Raw genomic sequence first — 20,425 nt, forward strand, 5'->3', positions numbered from 1 at the left:
GTGTCAACGAGCAACGACAAAATAAGTATTTTTGCTCGTTCACAGTCGTTCGTAGCTGTCACACGCTACGATATCTCTAACAATGCCGGATGTGCGTCACGGAATCCGTGACCCCCAACGACATATAGCCCGATATATCGTAGCGTGTGACGCCGGCCTTAACCTGAATACTCAATGTAATAAGTAGCCAGTAAAGGGGTTGACAAGTGGATAAGCAGAAGAGTAAAGTGGCAAAGTGAGTTATTTGGACAGCAGAGTTAAAGGGAATCTGTCACCAGGTTTTTGACACCTTTTCTGAATAGCATGGTGTACGAATAGATATCCTGATTCCAACGATCTGTCACTTACAGGGCTGCTTAGTGTAGTTTTGATAAAATCACTGATTAAGAAGCAGTAGATTATCATTGGAGGACTGCTTGGCCTGCTGCCAGGTAGGCCAGCGTATTCATGAGCTCTATATAACTGTTATGTCTGCAGCAGAGAAAACATTGATTTTATCAAAATGACAGAAAACAGCTCAGTGAGTGACACATCACTGGAATCGGGGTCTCTGCCTCTACATTATGCTGCTTTCAGATGGGGGAGCAAAACCCTGGTGACAGATTCCATTTAAGGATGGATTGGAGGGGTGCAACACTGCAAGATGTAAGATTACGGATAATCTTGCTGCAGTCTAGGTGGAAGATGATAAGGGCATGCAGGATCATTACTATAGTTTACTATACCCCTACTTATAGCAATCAGCAGTATAACATTACTTTAATAATATTACATTACTGTACTTTACTAAGACATGTAGTATAAGGATCACCAACAATTTTCTTGTTGAGATCACAAAAAATAATGGGAACTCCAGAAGTCTTCTGACAGAGCAGATTAACAATAAAAAGGATTTCCTGGGCTGCAATAATGTCCAGAAAAGCTTAACCTGGGGCCTTCTAGGAGTTGGGGGCATATTTAGCTGCATTGAGCTCTCAATGCGTAAGGATGCAGTCTTTATTTCTTTTGTAAGTTGAATACATATGAGCACATCCATTGTAACTTCCGAAAAGCAGGAAGAGATGTTCCTGTGCCCAATCAGTTAGCACTCCACTGATTGGTGCAACTGGTCATCACTCTACAGTACAAGAAAGTGAAGATTTGCTATGCACGCAAAGTTTTCTTTCTTACTTTGCTCAGATGACAACTTTATTACTAAACCCACGGGATTGAAGGGAATCTGTCAGCATGTTTTTGTTATGTAAGCTGAAGGCAGCATGCTGCAAAGTTTAACGGAAAATTCAGGCATGCCTGTTTTCTGACCGTCCAATCTTTTGTTTATTTGCTATGTTTGTTTAAGTAGCAGGACCCATATCATTACAGGACTAGAAACTCACATGCAGAGAAGTCAAACACGCCCCTTGCTGTGATTAATGCCTCAATGTCAATGTACAATCTCTATAGAAAGCTTGGTGTGGGCAGGGACAGCCTTCTGAGATTGCGTCAGATGGTTGCAGCTAGTAATCTAAGTGATACATCGTTGACTTCAAAATCTCCTTGCCTACATCATGTTGCTCTCAGATGAGGTAGCAAAAACCTGCTGACAGATTCCCTTTAGGGTTAATGAGCTTAACCAAATACTACATTAGTGAATATTATGATAGATAATTATTCAGAATATTACGTACCTACTAATCATAAATTAGTGCTTTATTTAGCTTATGGCATGTATCCTTGTATACTTTATGTATGTGTGTATTTATGTGTGCACATATATCATAAGCTTTTTTGAGAATGAGTTTGCTCTCCAGTGCCACCTTTTGGAAATTCCAAATACAAAGAAGGAATTCCAGCACCTGCAGTCCAGTCTTCAATTTAAATAAAACATCCTTTTATTGGAAACATGTTAAAATATACATGTATAGATAGAAAACCCTTACGCGTTTCAGGTCATGGTGACCCTTACTCATAGGGAATGAGTAAGGAAATAGTTACACTATAAGTCAATGTTAATTCTATAATGAGCCTACTCACATGATTTAGGATTTTCAGCCAGATCAGAGTCTTGTCGAGAATAAAAAGACCCCCACCTGTAGACAGCTGTTTGGACATTATTGCCCTTCATCAGGGCGAGGTAGGATAGTGATATGGCTGAGTGAAAGACCTCTGACAGATGTTGAAGGAGTGAAGTTCCTCTTTGAGGAGAGTAGCAAACTCCTGAAAGCATAGCAGCTTCCTCACACTGACCATGTGGCAAACAAACAGTCTCCATCTTAACAGATGAGACACATCCATGGGTGGAAGTATTATATGTGGATAGCCAGACTTGCCCATCTCTCCAGTTATCTGTAAAACTTGTCCCTGATATGCCCTAACAAGACTCGTGAGTGTATATGTGCATCACTGTATGTTAATGAATCTTTTTGTGCGTATGACTATATCTATTTGTGTGTATACATTTCTTCATGTGTTTTGGTGAGTGTATGTGGATATGTACAGATATTGTGTACGTATATGTATTGGTTTGTTTTTAGCCATGAACTCGCACTTTGCTACCTCAACAAAAAAGGTCTCCTCCACCGGTCCCATGGCCACTTTTTACACCCATTGCATAATAGTTGCCTAAGTGAGTTCTAGATAACTTGTGTAGGTAAATATTAGATTTAAAGATTTCAAGGTTGTTTGATAGAATACTAGTGAAGTGGCTGCCTAAAGCTCGATGATTAGTTGTGACTATATTTCACAGCCTGAAATGGTATTTTCAGAAGAGAGCGGAAAGGATCTGTCCGACAAACAGGAAACAGGTGGCTTAACATTTCACATGGTGTTAATAACAATGAAGCCCTCCCTCATTTGTGATAGCAATTTATGATCAGGTTATTTTTAGTATACTATTACATGGTATATAGCACAACACATCAATGTCCCATTACCGCTAATAACACAGCTGCCTAATATGATAAGCTAATAGTGATGGAAATGTGTTAATGTAGCATCACCAATGTGCATAAATTAATACTCCATCGTTATTGGAGAGCTACATTCTTCATTTAAACACCATGCTCCTTGTTTAGATGCTACAACACGTTAGGGCAGACAACAACCAAAATTCAGAACAAATAGTTTGAAAAAAAAAACCCGGCATACACCAGATTTGTTCTCTTGTAGACAATTTTACACCTCACAAGAGACTTTAAATGATGTTTAAAAAAGTAGAGTCTATGTGGAGGCCAAAAATTCATCAAATTTATTAATGGTGTGCGTCATATTTTTGGCCATATTTTTATTCGGCTTCTCATTTTTATTTTTACATGTTTTAAAAGGGTTTTTTAATGTTTTTATGTAGTAAAAAAAACTTGATAAACTTGGTGTCATAATAAATATTGTGACTCGTAGAACAAGGATAATGGGTTATTTTTACTGCATTGTGAATGCAAAAACAAAAAAACAAGTGAATTGCTATTTTTTTTTTTTATTTTTTTCAATTTCACCCCACTTTAATTTTTTTTTTTCCCATTACAAAAAAGAAGCCCTGGTATGGGAAAATGGAGGAAAAAAAAAACAACTAACCAAGAGGTTATGTACGTAAGAGAAATATTAGCCAAATATATCACATATGCAGCTAAAAAGAAAAAAAGTGAGGACTCTGTATTGAGACCAAGCGAGAGTGGATGATTATGCGATAAGGTGATGGGCCACATTGCATAGTGGCATGTTAGACCCTGTGCACCGCGGATTTTGCCGCTGATTTGCTGCAGAAAATGTGTCTAACATTGCTGCAGTCATTCCCCAGCAAATCCTATGGGTTTTAAAAAATGCTGTGCACACACTGCGTGTTTTTACACCCGCGGATTTACCCGCGGATTTTCCGTTGCGGAATTAATGAGCATGTCACTTCCTTTCTGCAGGTACCTGCGGTTTTTGCCATAGACAATGGTAAAAATCCGCAGGGACCAACTTGCGGAAAATCCGCGATAAATCCGCACAAAATCCGCGGTAAAAATCGCATGCGGATTTCGTTGCGGTCTTGCTGCGTTTTTTTTACCGTGGGTGTGGGAATCTTTAAGAGGGTCCAGATTTTCCTTAAGAAAAAGGCACTTTCTAGTGCGCACATAGCCTTTTTCTCCGATGCAAAAAAAACCCACCATTCTCGTACCTGTTTTTTCTAGCATTTTTCCTTGCTTATTTTAATCAATTAAAACAAGGATAAAACATCCCAGCAAAGTCTATGAGAATTGTGACTTGCTGTGCACACGCTGCTTCATTTTTTCATGCAGATGTTGTTGCTGAAAAAAGAAGCAGCATGTCAATTGTTTCTGTGTTTGTTACCTTAGTTTCTATAATCCCCTGCAGTGTTTTATCACTACAGGGGATTATAATGCAGCACTTCGCCTCACACACTGTGCATACAGCATGGTGTGTGGGGCTCTCCATAGCTCAGTAACCCGGGGTTGTCATTGTGACAACCCAGGGTTACTATGGCAGCGATCCGGTCCCTGTGATCGCATTCCAGGGACCCGATCACCAGGGAGTGGTAAGCGATCACTCTCCCTGCAGCATTTAGGGGGTTAATCTTCCGGCAGCACGGCGGGCACTGCGCCAAGCAGAGAGAGCCAGGTCCCGGTTGTAACATCAACCAGTGACCAGGCGGCAATCGCAGGGGTACAGCACCTGAACCACCGCCATCGCCATGATTAAAAAATGAACAAAAAGAAGCATGGAAAAAAGCATGTAAAAAAACACTCAAACGCTATTAAAAAATGGGCAACTTTTCAACAGTTTTTTTTCATGCCAAAACATGTTTTTTTATGTGCAGATTTTCTGTACATGAAAACGCAACGTGGGCACATAGTCTTAATTTGAGAACTCCAGCGTTTTTGAAATCTGCAACATGTCAATTCTTTCAGCATTTTTGCAGCATTTTTCACCCATAGAAAGCGATGAGAAACTGAAAAAACACTGCAAAAAATGCAGGCTGACATTTGTGCTGCATTTTGCAGCATTTTTGGTAAATAAAACTAACTTTATTAACATGTATTGTCAACATATAATAATCTGCCTGAAAAAAAGCAGCAAAAGCTCAGATATCTGCTACATTTTAAACATAGCCTTGTTACTGCCATGAGTGAAGGTTTTTGGCTGCAAAAAGTGCTGTAAAACTGCCACATGTGAACATAGCCTAAGGGTTCATTAAGATGTTAGTCACTATAATGTACCAGTCAAACCTGCAGGTTTACCTAATGCCCATAGACTTCCAGGATTTACTTATTAAGCAGGTTCCTTCAGTCTCCTGAATAAATAGCATTCTGCACATACAGCAGTTTCATGTAATAATCCAGTGGAAATGAATTGGAGCTTGCAGGTAACAACATCTTCCTGTCCACACCCATAACATTTTGTTCAGATTCATTTAGTCTATCACACGCCACTTGTGAACCCTCCCCTACGTCTTGGCTTTTGTAGTACGTCTTGCTTCGGTCATCATGTCCATTGATTGTGGAAGTGTGGATAAGAATGTTACACGTGCTTGGGAAATGTTTTGGAGAATATGCTGTTAATGTTTTACGCCGAGAGCTACAAACAACATGACTTTAACCCAGCAACCTATTTTCAGTAGCTCCTAGAGTAATACTCACAGGCAAATGAACATTTGGTCCCATGTATGATATAGACTACACATCGTACAATTGGAAATACACCAACTACGCTCTTTACATTAGTGATGTAATTTTATAACAGTTCTCAAATATTGTTCTCAGATACAAAAGCTGTGAGGGGGAATTTTTATTTTTTATTTACCTTTACACCACAACGATGGCAAGGGATGTACACAGCCTTGGACTGGCCCACAGGGGAACAGGTGAATCCCCCGGTGGACCCCTGTGAAGGATTGAACCCCACACCCCTTATATATGACAAGTAGTTGGCACAATACATTTGTTTCACTATATGCAGACAACGACAGCATCTTATTATTTATTTAAGAAACTATCCCTTGTATTATCATATAGAAGAATTGGAAATTTGTGAATAAGAATAATGTAATATTTGCATATAGTAAAACAGTGCGTCCTCAAAGTCATTGTTACTGGTAGGCCCTTGGCACCCAAGTCCAACACTTGATACGTACATACAGTTTATTCATCCAAGATATATATATATATATATATATATATATATATATGAAAATCCTGACCATTCAATATGTGTATGAATGTCCTATTTCTTGACTGTACATATCTGGGGAAAGAGAGGTTGAGCATGTTGCATTTCTACATGCCTTATCCTAACATTCTCACAGGAGGTGAGCTTCTGCCAATGTCCAAAGTCAAATCTATGTCCGGGGAATAGGAATGGAGAGAAACTGGAAAACTGTGTAAATAGGGTCCTTACCCACTTAAACAAAGATGAAAGGGGGCAAAGGAGGGCTCACCTTAAGGGGTTCTGAGAGTCACAACCCCTGCAATGGCATAAAAATGGCTGCAGCAGAACCACGTGGAAATGGCAGTAGTAGCCTGGAGGAAGAAGGGGTTAAAACACTGCACTGCTGTAGAGGACTCGTACCAAGATGTGGATGAGAAGTGATTTTTATTAGTCTACGCCTTTAAGAGCTAAAAGCTCCTTCTTTAGGACAAATCCCATTACCTAACATGGTTGTCTCTTATTTTTTTCAAACCTTTCTATCATTGTTCCCTTAAATTCTGTACACTGGAGATGATAGTGTTAAAGACAAGCATATGTGTAATTGGTCTCCTTGACCTCCAGCTTGCGAGGTTATAGTGAACAGAGCCTTCTACATGACTTAATATTTAAAGTTTCAAGATACATTATGAAATTGAACTTTCGCAGGTCCACATAATACTATGCAAAATGTGTCCCCTACCTTTAGAGTGATCCTAGTAATCTGCAGGACTAGTAGGCCATTAAAGGCCCATTTGCTAAATGTTATGGTGTTCCTTCTCTCTCACTTCATGGCATGCAAGTTGGTTTTAGACAAATAGTGGCCTTGGGCAAAATTTAAAGTGGGGCCTCAGATCCTGAAATACTCCACCATCAAGTGCATGAAGCTCAATTCAGTAGATTGAAGCAAATACGATCATGTGAAAAAAGAGGACACATGCTGTAATTGGTATTGTTAAGACTATTTAGATGAGACATGTAACCAGACTGATCCTTCAATGGCCTTTATTGGTTAGCACTGTGCACAGCACTATACATCTGCTCGTTCCCTTTGCTGTGTACAGTGTTATTTTAAGGAGGTCACTGACAGATAGATCATTGGACTAGTCCATAATGCAAAGCCATATTTTGATTGGTGGAGCAGTGTAAGCTCACTAGTCCTATGACTTCACCTGGATCGCAATGCAGTCTGCACTTTGTTCTGACTGGCGCTGTCCAATGGGCAGCGCATGGCCATTGTATGCTCCATGCTGACACCAAAAAGGGGCTGTTAGGACTCAGTACATCACAGGCTGGAGCAAGAGAATAAATGGCAGAGGTGGGCTCCTGACTTCTGGAATGAGCAGGGTCCACGTTAGCAGGCAGAAGAAACAGCAGACAGAAATCTTGCACCCACTCCCTTTATGAATCAGCAGCAGCAACATGAGGCCCCTTTTGTTGATGGGGAACTGGGGCATAACTATAATAGGTCCAGGGGTTGCCATTGCACTTGCTCCAGAGGAAGAGAAAAAATCCCTTTCTCCATAGGAAAAGACCTATGATAGTTGAGGGCCCTGTTGGAGATTAGTTATGCCGCTGTTGGGGAAGAACATGGTAAGTGCCCAGTGTGCCCCTACCTCTAACGCAGACCCTGACTGCAGGCACAGCAGATAAGGCAGAAAAGTCGTATCATAATGTTATTTCCAGGCACACTTTGCTACTGAGTGGTTCTTCATATAACATGTAACTGTGCGGCAAATTGACAAGGATATATTTATATGTGATTTCTACGAATTCAGCAATGTTTCATTCGTGCCATTTAACAATTCCTCTTTGTTTTTCAGGTCCGTACTTCATTGACCACACTGCTATTTCCTGGAAGACCATTCAGCTTACTGCGGCATTTCCTGATAGCATTTGTTCTCCTAGCCTTCAATAATACCCTGGTTATTTTTGTGCCGACTATTAAGGATATCTTTGGATTCATAGGTTGGTTGTTATACATGGAATATTTTATATATTTATACTATGAATTTTGGTAAAATAAAGGGTTAACAATTTAGACATTAAAGGGATATTCTAGCATACGTGCCCAGCAATCTTAGGAAATCCTATACTAGGAATTAGGATAGCCTCTTATGTATAACCACCTCTCTATTCCCAGCAGTGTGAGGCACAACCATGTTCTCGAGATATATAGGGGTACACTATGGCTAAAGTTGAGTACGAAGTGTATAGATTAACATTACTAGTACAAAATGAGAGATTAGTGGAAGTTGTTATAATCAGATGAATGAAAAATTCAAAGGCATAACATTCTTCAGGGTACAAGTTATCCCTTATCCATAGTAAAGGACATAATATGCATATCAAGAGCAGTTCTACTACTGGGTCCTGCAGAAAACGGAACTTATCAACACTGTCTATAGAGGAGTGGACATGCTCAACCTCTGCTCCATTGGTTACCTATGGAACTGCTGGAAATACCGGTAGTTAAGCACTGCACTCAGCTTTCTCAGGCAGTCCTATAGACAACGGAAGGAGCACAAGTGTGCATGCGGGACCTCAGACAGGGCTCTGCCATCCTCTGGGATACAGAGCCACGTCCTCGGTGTTGGTGGAGGACCCAGCGGTATGACCCCCAGCAGTTATGAAGTTATCCTTTATCCTTTAGATAGGGAATAATTATCCCACCAACTATTGTTGTTCTATCATGTGGCAGAAAGGACGATATGTAACTTTTAAGTGTATAGTGATATACAGTAGCCTGAATAATATTTTCTAAACCCGCCATTTATACAAAATAACAGGTTGTAATATACTGTTTATTTTTACCAGTAAAGACAATCATGATTAATAATCAAATATTACTACATAATCAAATCAATCAATCAATAAAATAATCAACTATCACAATGTTGAATGTCGACCAATTTTTCCCCTTCTCCATAGGTGCGTCAGCAGCAACCATGTTGATCTTCATTCTCCCTGCAGCATTTTATTTACGAATAGTGAAAAAAGAACCTTTTCGATCGCCACAAAAAATTGGGGTAAGATTAATACATTAATTTCTGTTTCCTTAATATTGAAGTATAATTAGTATTATATCCACTTATTACACAAACATCACATATTCATTACTCAGTATATATATTGCATGTTGTAACACTACTTTGTAACCAGTAGAGGGAGAATAGATACTTTAAAGGTGAAAAAACGTCTGAAAATGTATTGCTATTAGTGATGAGCGAGCAGTGCCATATTCAGGTGATTGGACAGGCTCTACTCGTGCACCAAGCACCCGAGCATGGTGGGGCTGGCTCATCACTAATTGCTACGCATATTTATGGTTTTTAGGCTGCAATCGTTATATCGATAAGTGTGTCCAGAATGGTGATTGAACCTTGATGCAAAATCTATAGCAAAACTTCTATGTATCATGGGACACTTCTAGTAATAGTGTTTTTTATGTGGAAGATGGCCCATGAGCCTCGTCAGGCACCAGGGTCCAGGTACTACTCCAATTTCTGCATGACCTATAGTAACATCATATGAATTAAATGCTTTGTTGCAAGATGTATTGTTTGCTTAAATATTATAATCCTTGATTAATTCACATAAAACAAGCTGCCCCTAGAATAGATAGAGTAGACTAGAGTGCAGTATCTTCCCTGTAGCCTTATTTTACTACTTAATTTATTATCAAACAAGATTCTGGGTAGATTAGGATGGCACACAGTCAACATTGGTTAATAAGAACAAGTTCTTTCTAGTGATATGACTTCCGATTTCATAACATCTGCACAAATGTACAATGTCTTATCAGGCGTTTCTCATGCCAATTACAGTGTAGAAACTTGTTAATATTGTGATACACACCCAAGGAATGTACAGACAGGGATTAGTCACCACTCCTGGACGAGTGGAGAGGATAGAATGTGCACATGTGACAATAGAGGGCGCTGTGCTTCATCAATATTATATATGAAGCCCATATAGTCTGATAGTACTGTATATATTACTGTACTTTATCAATATGGTGGCAACATATTCTACAGTAAAGGCTAGCACTAAATGGCCATTCTATATTATTACTCTATAATATAGAATGAGGATGGAATGTGCACATGTGACAATAGAGGGCGCTGTGCTTCATCAATATTATATATGAAGCCCATATATAGTCTGATAGTACTGTATATATTACTCTACTTTATCAATATGGTGGCAACATATTCCACAGTAAAGGCTAGCACTAAATGGCCATTCTATATTATTACTCTATAATATAGAATGAGGATGGAATGTGCACATGTGACAATAGAGGGCGCTGTGCTTCATCAATATTATATATGAAGCCCATATAGTCTGATAGTACTGTATATATTACTGTACTTTATCAATATGGTGGCAACATATTCTACAGTAAAGGCTAGCACTAAATGGCCATTCTATATTATTACTCTATAATATAGAATGAGGATGGAATGTGTACATGTGACAATAGAGGGCGCTGTGCTTCATCAATATTATATATGAAGCCCATATATAGTCTGATAGTACTGTATATATTACTCTACTTTATCAATATGGTGGCAACATATTCTACAGTGAAGGCTAGCACTAACTGGCCATTCTATATTATCACTCTATAGTACTGTGTATATTACTGTACCTAACATGGTGCCAGAAGATTCTACAGTAAAGGCTAGCACTATATGGCCATTCTATATTATTACTCTATACTGTACTGTATATATTACTGTACTTTATTACTGTACTTAATGAACATGGTGCCTGAATAGTCTACAGTAAAAGCTAGCACTATATGGCCATTCTATATTATTCCACCAACACACTGTATATATTACTGTACTTTATTAGTATGGTGCCAGAATATTCAACAGTCAAGGCTAACACTATATGCCATTCTACATTATTACTCTATAGTACTAGATATATATATATATATATATATATATATACATGTATATATATATATATATATATATATATATATATATATATATATCTAGTACTATAGAGTAATAACATAGAATAGCCATATACTACTAGCCTTCACTGTTGAATATGCTGGAACTATATTAATTAATAAATTACACACACACGCACGCATACATACATACATAAATATATATATATATATATATATATATATATGTACACGGTATATGTGTGCGTGTGTGTGTGTAATTTATTAATATAGTTCCAACATATTCGACAGTGAAGGCTAGCAGTATATGGCTATTCTATGTTATTACTCTATAGTACTGCATATATGTATATATTAATTTACTTTATAAATATAGTTCCAGCATATTGTACAGTCGAGACTAGCATTGACAGAAAAAGCCTATGGTAAATGCTGATTATAAATTAATTTTGACATGAATGTATTTAATCCCGCAGGCTTTCATTTTTCTTGTGGTCGGTTTTATATTCATGATCGGGAGTATGTCGCTTATTATATTTGATTGGATCCACAACCCACCCTCCTCCAAGCACCATTAACTCTTAGGAGGCCTATGAGAGTCTCTATGTCAGCGTTTAGCTGGATGCCAGTGTGGATGACTGGAAGACAAGATGCTAGATCAATCCAAAGACTGTTGCTGGTACCAACATATGGAATATAAAACTTTTTATACTAGGCTTTGTTATTTATGTATTAACTCATACAAGTGTTGATATTGGAAATCTAAAAATCGAGTAGGTGTTCTCTGACTGGACTGAATGTGCCATAACCGTATTCACACTGTGTTTTTATATGATACTGACTTTGGGAAATGAGTCTAATGGATTTTGTACAGTTTATTGATTGTAGAACCTTTCAGTTTATATAGCTGTAATAGTGTATTCCTACCATAGTAGATAATCCGGCATATCAAAACTTTGCTTAAGAAGGAGTATCTAAGGAGGTTTCCACTTTAACAAAACTGGTTCCCAAATGCTATTATACATATAAAATAACAAACACAGTAAGTATTCATTCTCTCCAGGTCCTACAGTGGCTTTTAGCTGCTGCTCCAGTTTCTGTATATTATTTGCACTGGTGACATCATGGCGTCAGTGCACATCAACATTGCAGCCAATCACAAGAGCTTAGTAACGCATGCCTGCCTACATCAGCAGAGCCACTGAGCTTAGCTTAGTGATTGTCTGCAGTGGTGATGTGCACTGTAGCGGTGAGATTACTGTTGCAACCAATGCACAAAGAATGGAGCAATGGCATAGAGAAAGTGCTGGGCCTGGGGAAGATGAGTACCAGCAACTTGTATTATTTCATATGTGTAGAAGAGTTTGGGAACCAATTATGCTAAAATGTAAAATCTCTTTAAGCCTTGACAGGCACCATTATGTAAGAGACACTCCTTTCCTCTGTCATCTCCTATTTTTTCTTACTGAAACACCTACTATGTTCTTTATAGTTTTCAGACATACGTAATACAAAATATTCCAAAACTAAGGAGTTATACTTTAAAGGTTTATTAAGAACAAGTTATCCCCAAAACTAATTAAAAGATAGGGGACAACTAGCTGAATGCTAGGGGTCCATATCTGCCCTCAGCTTTCTCGAGATGCTGGTACTGGAAAAGTAGAAATGCGGCTCTGCAGACCTATCTTAAAAGGAGTGGAGGTGTGCATGCGTTGCCTCCATTGCAACCATTGTCAGTGGGACTGACGGTAGTAACCGTGTATGGGACTTTGTTCCCTCCAAAGGTGCAATGGACATTAAATGGAATATAGGTCTCTCCACTCAAGGAGGGCCTGCAGAACATCTTGAAATCTTGAGATCCCTGTGCATAGGGGATAAGTTGTTTTCTGAGAATAACCCTTTCAATAGTGATCAGAGCATAATTAGCCAAGCTTCAATGATAAATAATACATCCTAAGACAATTCTTTTAGCAAGGTGAATGTCAACTTTGTAAAAGCATGGTATTTTTAGGTCCAGATGGTTAGATTGTTTTAATATGTCCTTTTAGCAATTAGACCTCTGTTTTGTGTGGGGTACAGAGCTTCAAACACTCTGCATAGACATAGAGTTAATAATTAAAATTTTGTTGTTTGCACCACCTCAGTGAATGGGGGGTTAGTGCAAACTTTTTCATTATTGAAATTATTATATGTACAGTAAGCAGTAAACCTTTATGCTATCCATGGTTTTGATACAGACAACAACATTTCATTAATGAAAGAATATTTGGTGTTTACTAGCAAAAAGATGGAACTTGTATCGCTGTAAAATATATAAGCTGGGTGGGCTTCCTCATAATGCCTTGCAGTTGTCACATCACATGATGTAAGACAGCCAATCAAGATGGACTGTTATAGTCTGTATAAAAGCAGAAGAAGGAAATGCAGCAGTAACTGTAAAGGTGATCTGGCTAGTGAGAGGACAACACAGCTTAGTTGTAGTGATAGTGAGAGAAAGCCATAAAATACTGAAGAAACAGTGAAAATATAGTGTGTGACTGCACAGTGGTAAGCATTTCACAAGTGTTTGTTCAGCACAATTGGAGACTTTAGAATACAATTCATTTGTGATGATGAACTAATTCGCCACAAATTTAATTTTACAACCAAATTCATTGGAACTGGTGAATACACCTGTTTGAGGAGTCTGTCTCAGCAACAGTTTCATTTTTTAAACACTAAGATTTCTTAAATCAGCGAAATGTATGAAAAGTCCCATTGATCTTACTATATCTTATATTGGCCAACATGTGCAATGTTCTATTGAATTAGCATTCGACACTTTAGACAATGCTTTAAAAGCAGCTACATTGAATAACTATTTTATAAAGTACCTAAATTATAGATTAGGTAAAACACGCACCTCCATTTTTACAACAGTCCATTTCAATAATATTGATACACGTGGTACCATTGAAATCCTGCCGTTCCAAGCAGGATTTGTATTTTGTGTCTTTATTGAATAGTGCGATGATCTTTGGTGCTTGGGGTTTAGTTTGTAATTATTTATCTCTGATCAATGCCCCTTCATCGTATGGCCACGTCTTCCAGAATGACTGAATGAGAAGTATAAAGAGCACTTAGCATAGAACGATCAGAAGAGGATTTATTCTAGTTGAACATTTAGTTCTATATTCATTCTAGGTATATAAAAGCATTATTTCTGATACCAATTAATCCCTTTGTGAAATGGATGTTGTTTGTGCAACCTAGCAAGTACATTTCCAATCAGACTAAAGTAGTTTTTTAGATTTTATATTTATAATACAGGAAAAAAATGTACAATATTTAGTAAAAGATACAATGTTGAGAATTATGTTTGATGAAATAAAATATATGCTTATATTTTTTGATTTTTAGTCTAAATATTTTGTTCGTATGCTGAAAAATATGCTTTTATTTGTTGGTTTCATTTTCTTAAGATTAAATTCAATGCATAAAGTAATATTTCACCAATTTAAAGAAACAATAGATTTAGTGCATTTCATAATAAAATGCATTATTTCTGTGAAATCATCTTGTATATACTAGTAAAATAAAGCTTTAAGGCCTGCAGTATTACTTTTAGCAAGCACTGCCCCTATCCTCTTCACATTGCCATATAATATGGCTCTGGTAAACTTTCTATACTGTAGCATTTCTGTACTGTATAGCTCTTTTATCTGAGTTCACTGCCATTCAAATACAATAGATTGCGTTGAGTGTGGTAGTGTAAAGTTCAAAGAGATCCAATCATTACGGTCACCATACACATTAAATGAAAGTCGACCAAACCGACTGTCCAATCATCTAATATATATGTATGTGGGTTTCCTAATTCTTTCATCATCTGTCATGGGAAATAAGGATCTGGCTTTTGGCATCTTAATCACCGATTCTTTTGTATATAAGTAAAATAAAACAATTGCCGGAGATATCTGGCAACATATCTATCCTCTTTCCTTGTTAAGAAACACATGAACGCTTAGACAAGCCAAGAGCTCATGTGTATGGGAGAGAAGTGAGAGAAGGCTGTCAGCCAAATGAACGTTTGGCCAACAGTTATCCAAGTATATGGGAGAGACGGGACAAAAGGCTGTTTGCTGACGCAACATTTGGCCAACAGTTATCCCATGTGTATGGAAGAGATGGGAGAGAAGGCTGTTTGCCAAATGAACAGTTGACCAACAGTTATCTTATGTGTTTGGTAGAGACAGGAGAGAGGCTGTCTGCTGATAAAACATTTGGCCAAGTTATCCCATGTGTATGGGAGAGATAAAAGAGAAGACTGTTTGCTGAATGAACTTTTTGGCCAACAGTTATCCCATGTGCATGGGAGAGACAGGAGAGAAGGCTAATTGCCAAACACTTATCCCATGTGTATGGGAGAGATGGGAGAGAAGGCTGTTTGCCAAATGAACAGTTGGCCAACAGTTATCCTATGTGTTTGGTAGAGACAGGAGAGAAGGCTGTCTGCTGATCAAACATTTGGGCAAGTTATCCCATGTGTATGGGAGAGAAGGCCATTTGCTGAATGAACGTTTGGCCAACAGTTATCCCATGTGTATGGGAGAAAAGGGAGAGAAGGCTGTTTGCCGAATTAACGTATGGCCAATAGTTATCCCATGTATATGGGAGAGAAGGCTATCTGTCGAATGAACATTTGGCCTAGATATCCCATGTGTATGGGAGAGATATGAGAATATGCTGTTTGCCGAATTAATGTTTGAGTTAATTCTATGTGTATGGGAGAGAAGGTTGTCTGCTGAACAAATGTTTGGCCAGCAATTATCCCATGTGTATAGCCAGCTTTAGACATAATTAAAGGTTTGTTCTTAACTGACAATAGTTTCCTCCAATAGACAACAATAGAGAGTTAGCCCTCCTCCGACTCTGAGATCTAATTTGCATAGTGAGCCCATGGTGAGCTAAAGCAAGCTATTTTACTCACCATAAATTATATATAGCAACGTTAGAAACTTGGTTTTAAAAGATGTAGAATTAGTTTAATTAATATTCTATGGATAGTATTAATTATGGAAAATATTGTTAAAGAGTAGCCATCACTATTATTTTTATTTTTTAAATCAGTAGTGCACATTAAAGTAAGAAACTTTGTAATATATTTTACATGAGAAATCTGCTTCTTTCTCCTCCTGGATTAATCTTTCACTCTGGCTAAAATCTGTAAAATTTGTATTCAGTCAATACAGATTTTACTACTACTGAGATAGGAGACAACAGTTGGTGCTCATAAGGTTGTATGGAGAAGGGAGGAAGGAAGAGCCAAAAGCAAATACAGACAATCTGCTGCAAGTTCTCTGGAAATAACAGTTACAGTTCTCCATAGAACTTTAGGAGGACACATTGAGATCTCCAATCTCAGCAATGGGAAAATGTTTAATCACTGGATACAAAATGCTAAGAATGAATGATTCGAAGGGGAAAGAAGTGGATTCTTTTAAATATATATTGAGATTTTTATTTTCACCTAAAATGATGGTAACTCTTTAAGCATACTTTTTCTGTCTCCATGGTTATAGACTACAAACAAAACTTGCGTGAAGTCTAATTCTACAGTCAAGAATTAGTTGCATATATGAAATGGTAGACAAATTATTTTTTTATTTATATTATGTATAATTGACTTATTTAAGATGTACTGGAGCAATAAAATAAATGTTACAAGATGCTCATAGCTTCAGGACGCCTTAGTGTAATACAATAATGATTTCTCTTATTCATGTTTATGCTCAGTTTAAATGTTACAGTCGGCTGTAAATGTAGATTCCATCTGATACCAGACTCAGTACTTCCCACATGTAGAAGCAGCAATAAGTGGGGGGACATTCTTTAGGCTCAGTTTACTGTTCAGAAAATGTATCCCATGGCCATGTTCATCTGCTCAGAATAATATTATTAGCCTTTCTAAACACTCTGAAAACACCATTGTGAACTTATTTTACTGATATAAATTGGACTTTATTATCTGTAATATAACTGTCTAAACCATGTTATATGATACTTGTTCTCAGAAAATACCTCATATAACGGTTTCAAGCATCCGCTTACATATATGTCAAGCCAATTTTTATGTACTGTAAAGTTCCTGATAAGTTAAAATGCCAGTGAATATATTCTGTTATTGGTTTTCTTGTATATATTTCTTTATTTAGGCTATATTGTATAATGTATGTCTAACTTTGCATCTGCTTTTATTAAGCACTGGTCACATCAAGTTAATAGCCTCCGACTGCTAAATACCCCAAGCAAACACCCAACGTATACCTCCTGTGGAGGAGTGTGATGCATCCTACTGCATGTGAATACAGTGGGATATATCGAATGGGACCCATTATAGACTGATGTACCATGTATCATAAATTATACTGATCCCCATTGAACCTTTATTTGACAGTATAGTGACAAATACCAACCTAATGTAGCCCAAATTGACTTTTTTCATTTTTTGATAAGTTAAAGGAGTCATAAAAAAAACCTAAAAACTCCGTACACAATGTTTTCCAAGCCCTCTAATGTTGATGGGTTCAGCAGAAAGTGTAATGTGTTTGGTGACCCCAGAAAATTAATAATTAGGGGATTTAAGAAACCAGCATGTCTGTTTTTGGACTATCTTTTTGTTCCCTTGGAGAGAACATTCACAGAAAACAAAGGAGCTCTCAACTGAGTGTGCACTCCTATGTATGAGAGAGCCTGCAAAAAAAAAGCTACTGGCAGAATGATTACCTGAACCATCGGTTGGCCAGCAGAAATCTAATGTGTATAACAGGCTTAAGACATTGATCATCTATCTTTACAATAAATCATCACTATTACACCAGTGGGCGCTCCACTCCTTTTGCTTCCTTGGCGAGAACATTCACAGAAACACAGGAGCACTCTGCCGATATGGGCACTCCTGTGTATGAGAAAGCCTGCCAAAAAGGCTGCTGGTAGAATGATTAGCTGAACCATCGTTTGGCCGGCAACATTCTCATGTGTATAGCAGGCTTAAGACATTGATGTTCTATCTTTAGGATAAATCATCACTATCACACCAGTAGGTGCTCCACACCTGTTAAATTGATCAACTACAACCTCGTACTGCGTCCACAGCTCTTTACACGGACTAACTGTAGTACACAAGTACAGCCACAACACAGTGCATGCTCCATATAATGTGTCTTCAGAAGGCTATTTAACCTATTTAAAAGCTGGGGTGATGGGTGTCAGACCACCACTTATCTGATATTGAAAACATATCTATATCGGATTCCATTACTATCAATTTAATGAAATAGTATAGTCATGTTTAGCATGCACATCAGGCTTACACGCTACATGGAGGTCATTAGTTTGATGTGAACACTGCATCTAACTTGAAGTCATATTAAAGTATCTAAAAACATTATATTGATGTCTTTAAAAAGAAAATTTTCAGGGTTCCTGCTCAAGGTCGATTTAGGTGGATTTTTTTCAAATTGGAATTGCGATGTTTTGCTATATTAGTTTGTATAAAATTATAGTTTGACATGGGTTTTTTATAGTAAGAAAATATAAACATGTATAGAATAATAAAAAGAAATTTGGAAAATAACATGTGTTTTGGTATTTATTTGTATGCCCACAATGGAATAAATGCAAATGTATCTCAGGAAATAACACCAATTACGGTATGTCACAAATTCCATAGACAAGGAATGTGAGCACATCAGATTTTTGTGGATTTCAATGGAAAAAAAAGTGGAAGACATTTCTATTAATTCCCATCAGTTTGTACTTTTTTTTCATAACCATAATGATTTTTGGTTCAACTGAAATCTATTTTGAGTTACAAAATTACTCACAACTTCCTATGCTATGAGTAAAGGGAGTAGGTTTTTTTTTTCCATATGAACATGATAATTGCTCATAAACAAAGCAATTGTTACTAGGCTGTTAATGTCTAAGTGCACCAAAATGCATCAGACATACAGAACAATGCATCCAGAATTGAATATCAACAGATTACAATTTATATTGGAAAAATCATATATTGGTGACTGTGAGCCTTCCGAGCCAGTGGAAAATACAAGCAGATACATTAATCCAACTATTTCAGGATGAATTAGTCAATTTTGCTTCTGGCTTGGTTGTCAAAATTTCTTTCAAATTTATATGTTTCATGCAACATTTGATAATTTTGGCATATCTTTAGCTATTACATTTCGGTCTATAAAAAATGTCCCACTTTTTATTCCAACAAAGTGAATTATGTTCATGTGCCTGTCTGAAACGTTGGAGACTGTAGTAAAACAGTGCAAATGGAGCCCATTTAAGCTCAGTTTTGGCTCCATCAGGGGTGGATCTGAAACATGTTTATACAGCCAGAAAATATGACGGCACAGCTGAACCCAGCTTGGATCTAGGAGATCCAACAACAGAGAGATGAATAATCGACCGCAAACAGCTGCTATGCCAGACAAATTCTTTTTTATTCAAACGTTCTTTTCATCGGTGCAGATAAAATTGCGGGAGGTGGCTTGGATGCGAGTCCCTCCAAAGCCTGCAACCAGCGCTATATGGCAATCATCAGCACGTGAGCCACTGGACCTGGAGGTAATCTGAGGGCAGGCGGTGCAGGACTTGTTCACTTCCAGCTTGGATCTAGCCTATGAAGAACAATGTTTGGCAAGGACAAATGGCACTGCAAAGATTAAATAGATTGACTCTGCTGCAAAAGAGCACAAATGGCGTCCATTTGAACTATATTTTTGCTCCATCAAGGGCACATCTGAAACATGCTTTCACAGCCAAGAGACACACAAGTTCAGCTAAACCTAGCATGAATATAGTCTATGATGCACAATGTCAGGCAAATGGTAGTATGCAATTTAATTAGGGCAAATCACATACTTATTGGTCCCAGAACCCACCATGCAATTGGTTTGCTAGCTGGCTTCCGCTATTGGCCAGCCAGTAAGATCTAATTAACAAGAATAAAAATACTGCTAAGGTCTGGGTAGTAATCATGCTGTCTAGCAAAATAACAGACCCTTAATTTATTTATTAAAAAAACAGGCTCACTTAGCCATCTATAAATTATGCCAGGCTCACTGTCAGGATCATTTGGCATGTAAGAACAGTTATATCTGACAACACAGGCAGATAAGACAGGAATGGTGACAGGTGAGTATGTAACAAAAATATTTTTATTAAACCCTGTGGTGATGAGGGGCATTACTTAAAGATGTTCAGTCACAAGCGCAAAAGTGGCAAATATTGCTGCTATTTTATTCCCACTATTCCGCTGAGTAATCACATAATTTCAGAGAT

At 37.7% G+C, this 20,425-nt stretch overlaps 1 protein-coding gene across 2 annotated transcripts in view; it reads left to right on the top strand.

Moving 5' to 3' along the window:
* Nucleotides 1-18,707, top strand: part of SLC38A4 (solute carrier family 38 member 4) — a 205,666-nt gene extending 186,959 nt beyond the window's left edge. For both annotated transcript variants that reach the window (XM_075344957.1, XM_075344958.1), the window contains exons 14-16: nt 7,983-8,127; nt 9,091-9,188; nt 11,569-18,707. In XM_075344957.1, the coding sequence (XP_075201072.1) occupies nt 7,983-8,127; nt 9,091-9,188; nt 11,569-11,670 (345 nt within the window). In that variant the 3' untranslated portion in view covers nt 11,671-18,707. The remainder of the gene's footprint in view (nt 1-7,982; nt 8,128-9,090; nt 9,189-11,568) is intronic.
* Nucleotides 18,708-20,425: the final 1,718 nt, after the last annotated feature.

This window comes from Anomaloglossus baeobatrachus, chromosome 4 (assembly GCF_048569485.1).
Source record: "Anomaloglossus baeobatrachus isolate aAnoBae1 chromosome 4, aAnoBae1.hap1, whole genome shotgun sequence".
Classification (NCBI taxonomy): domain Eukaryota; kingdom Metazoa; phylum Chordata; class Amphibia; order Anura; family Aromobatidae; genus Anomaloglossus; species Anomaloglossus baeobatrachus.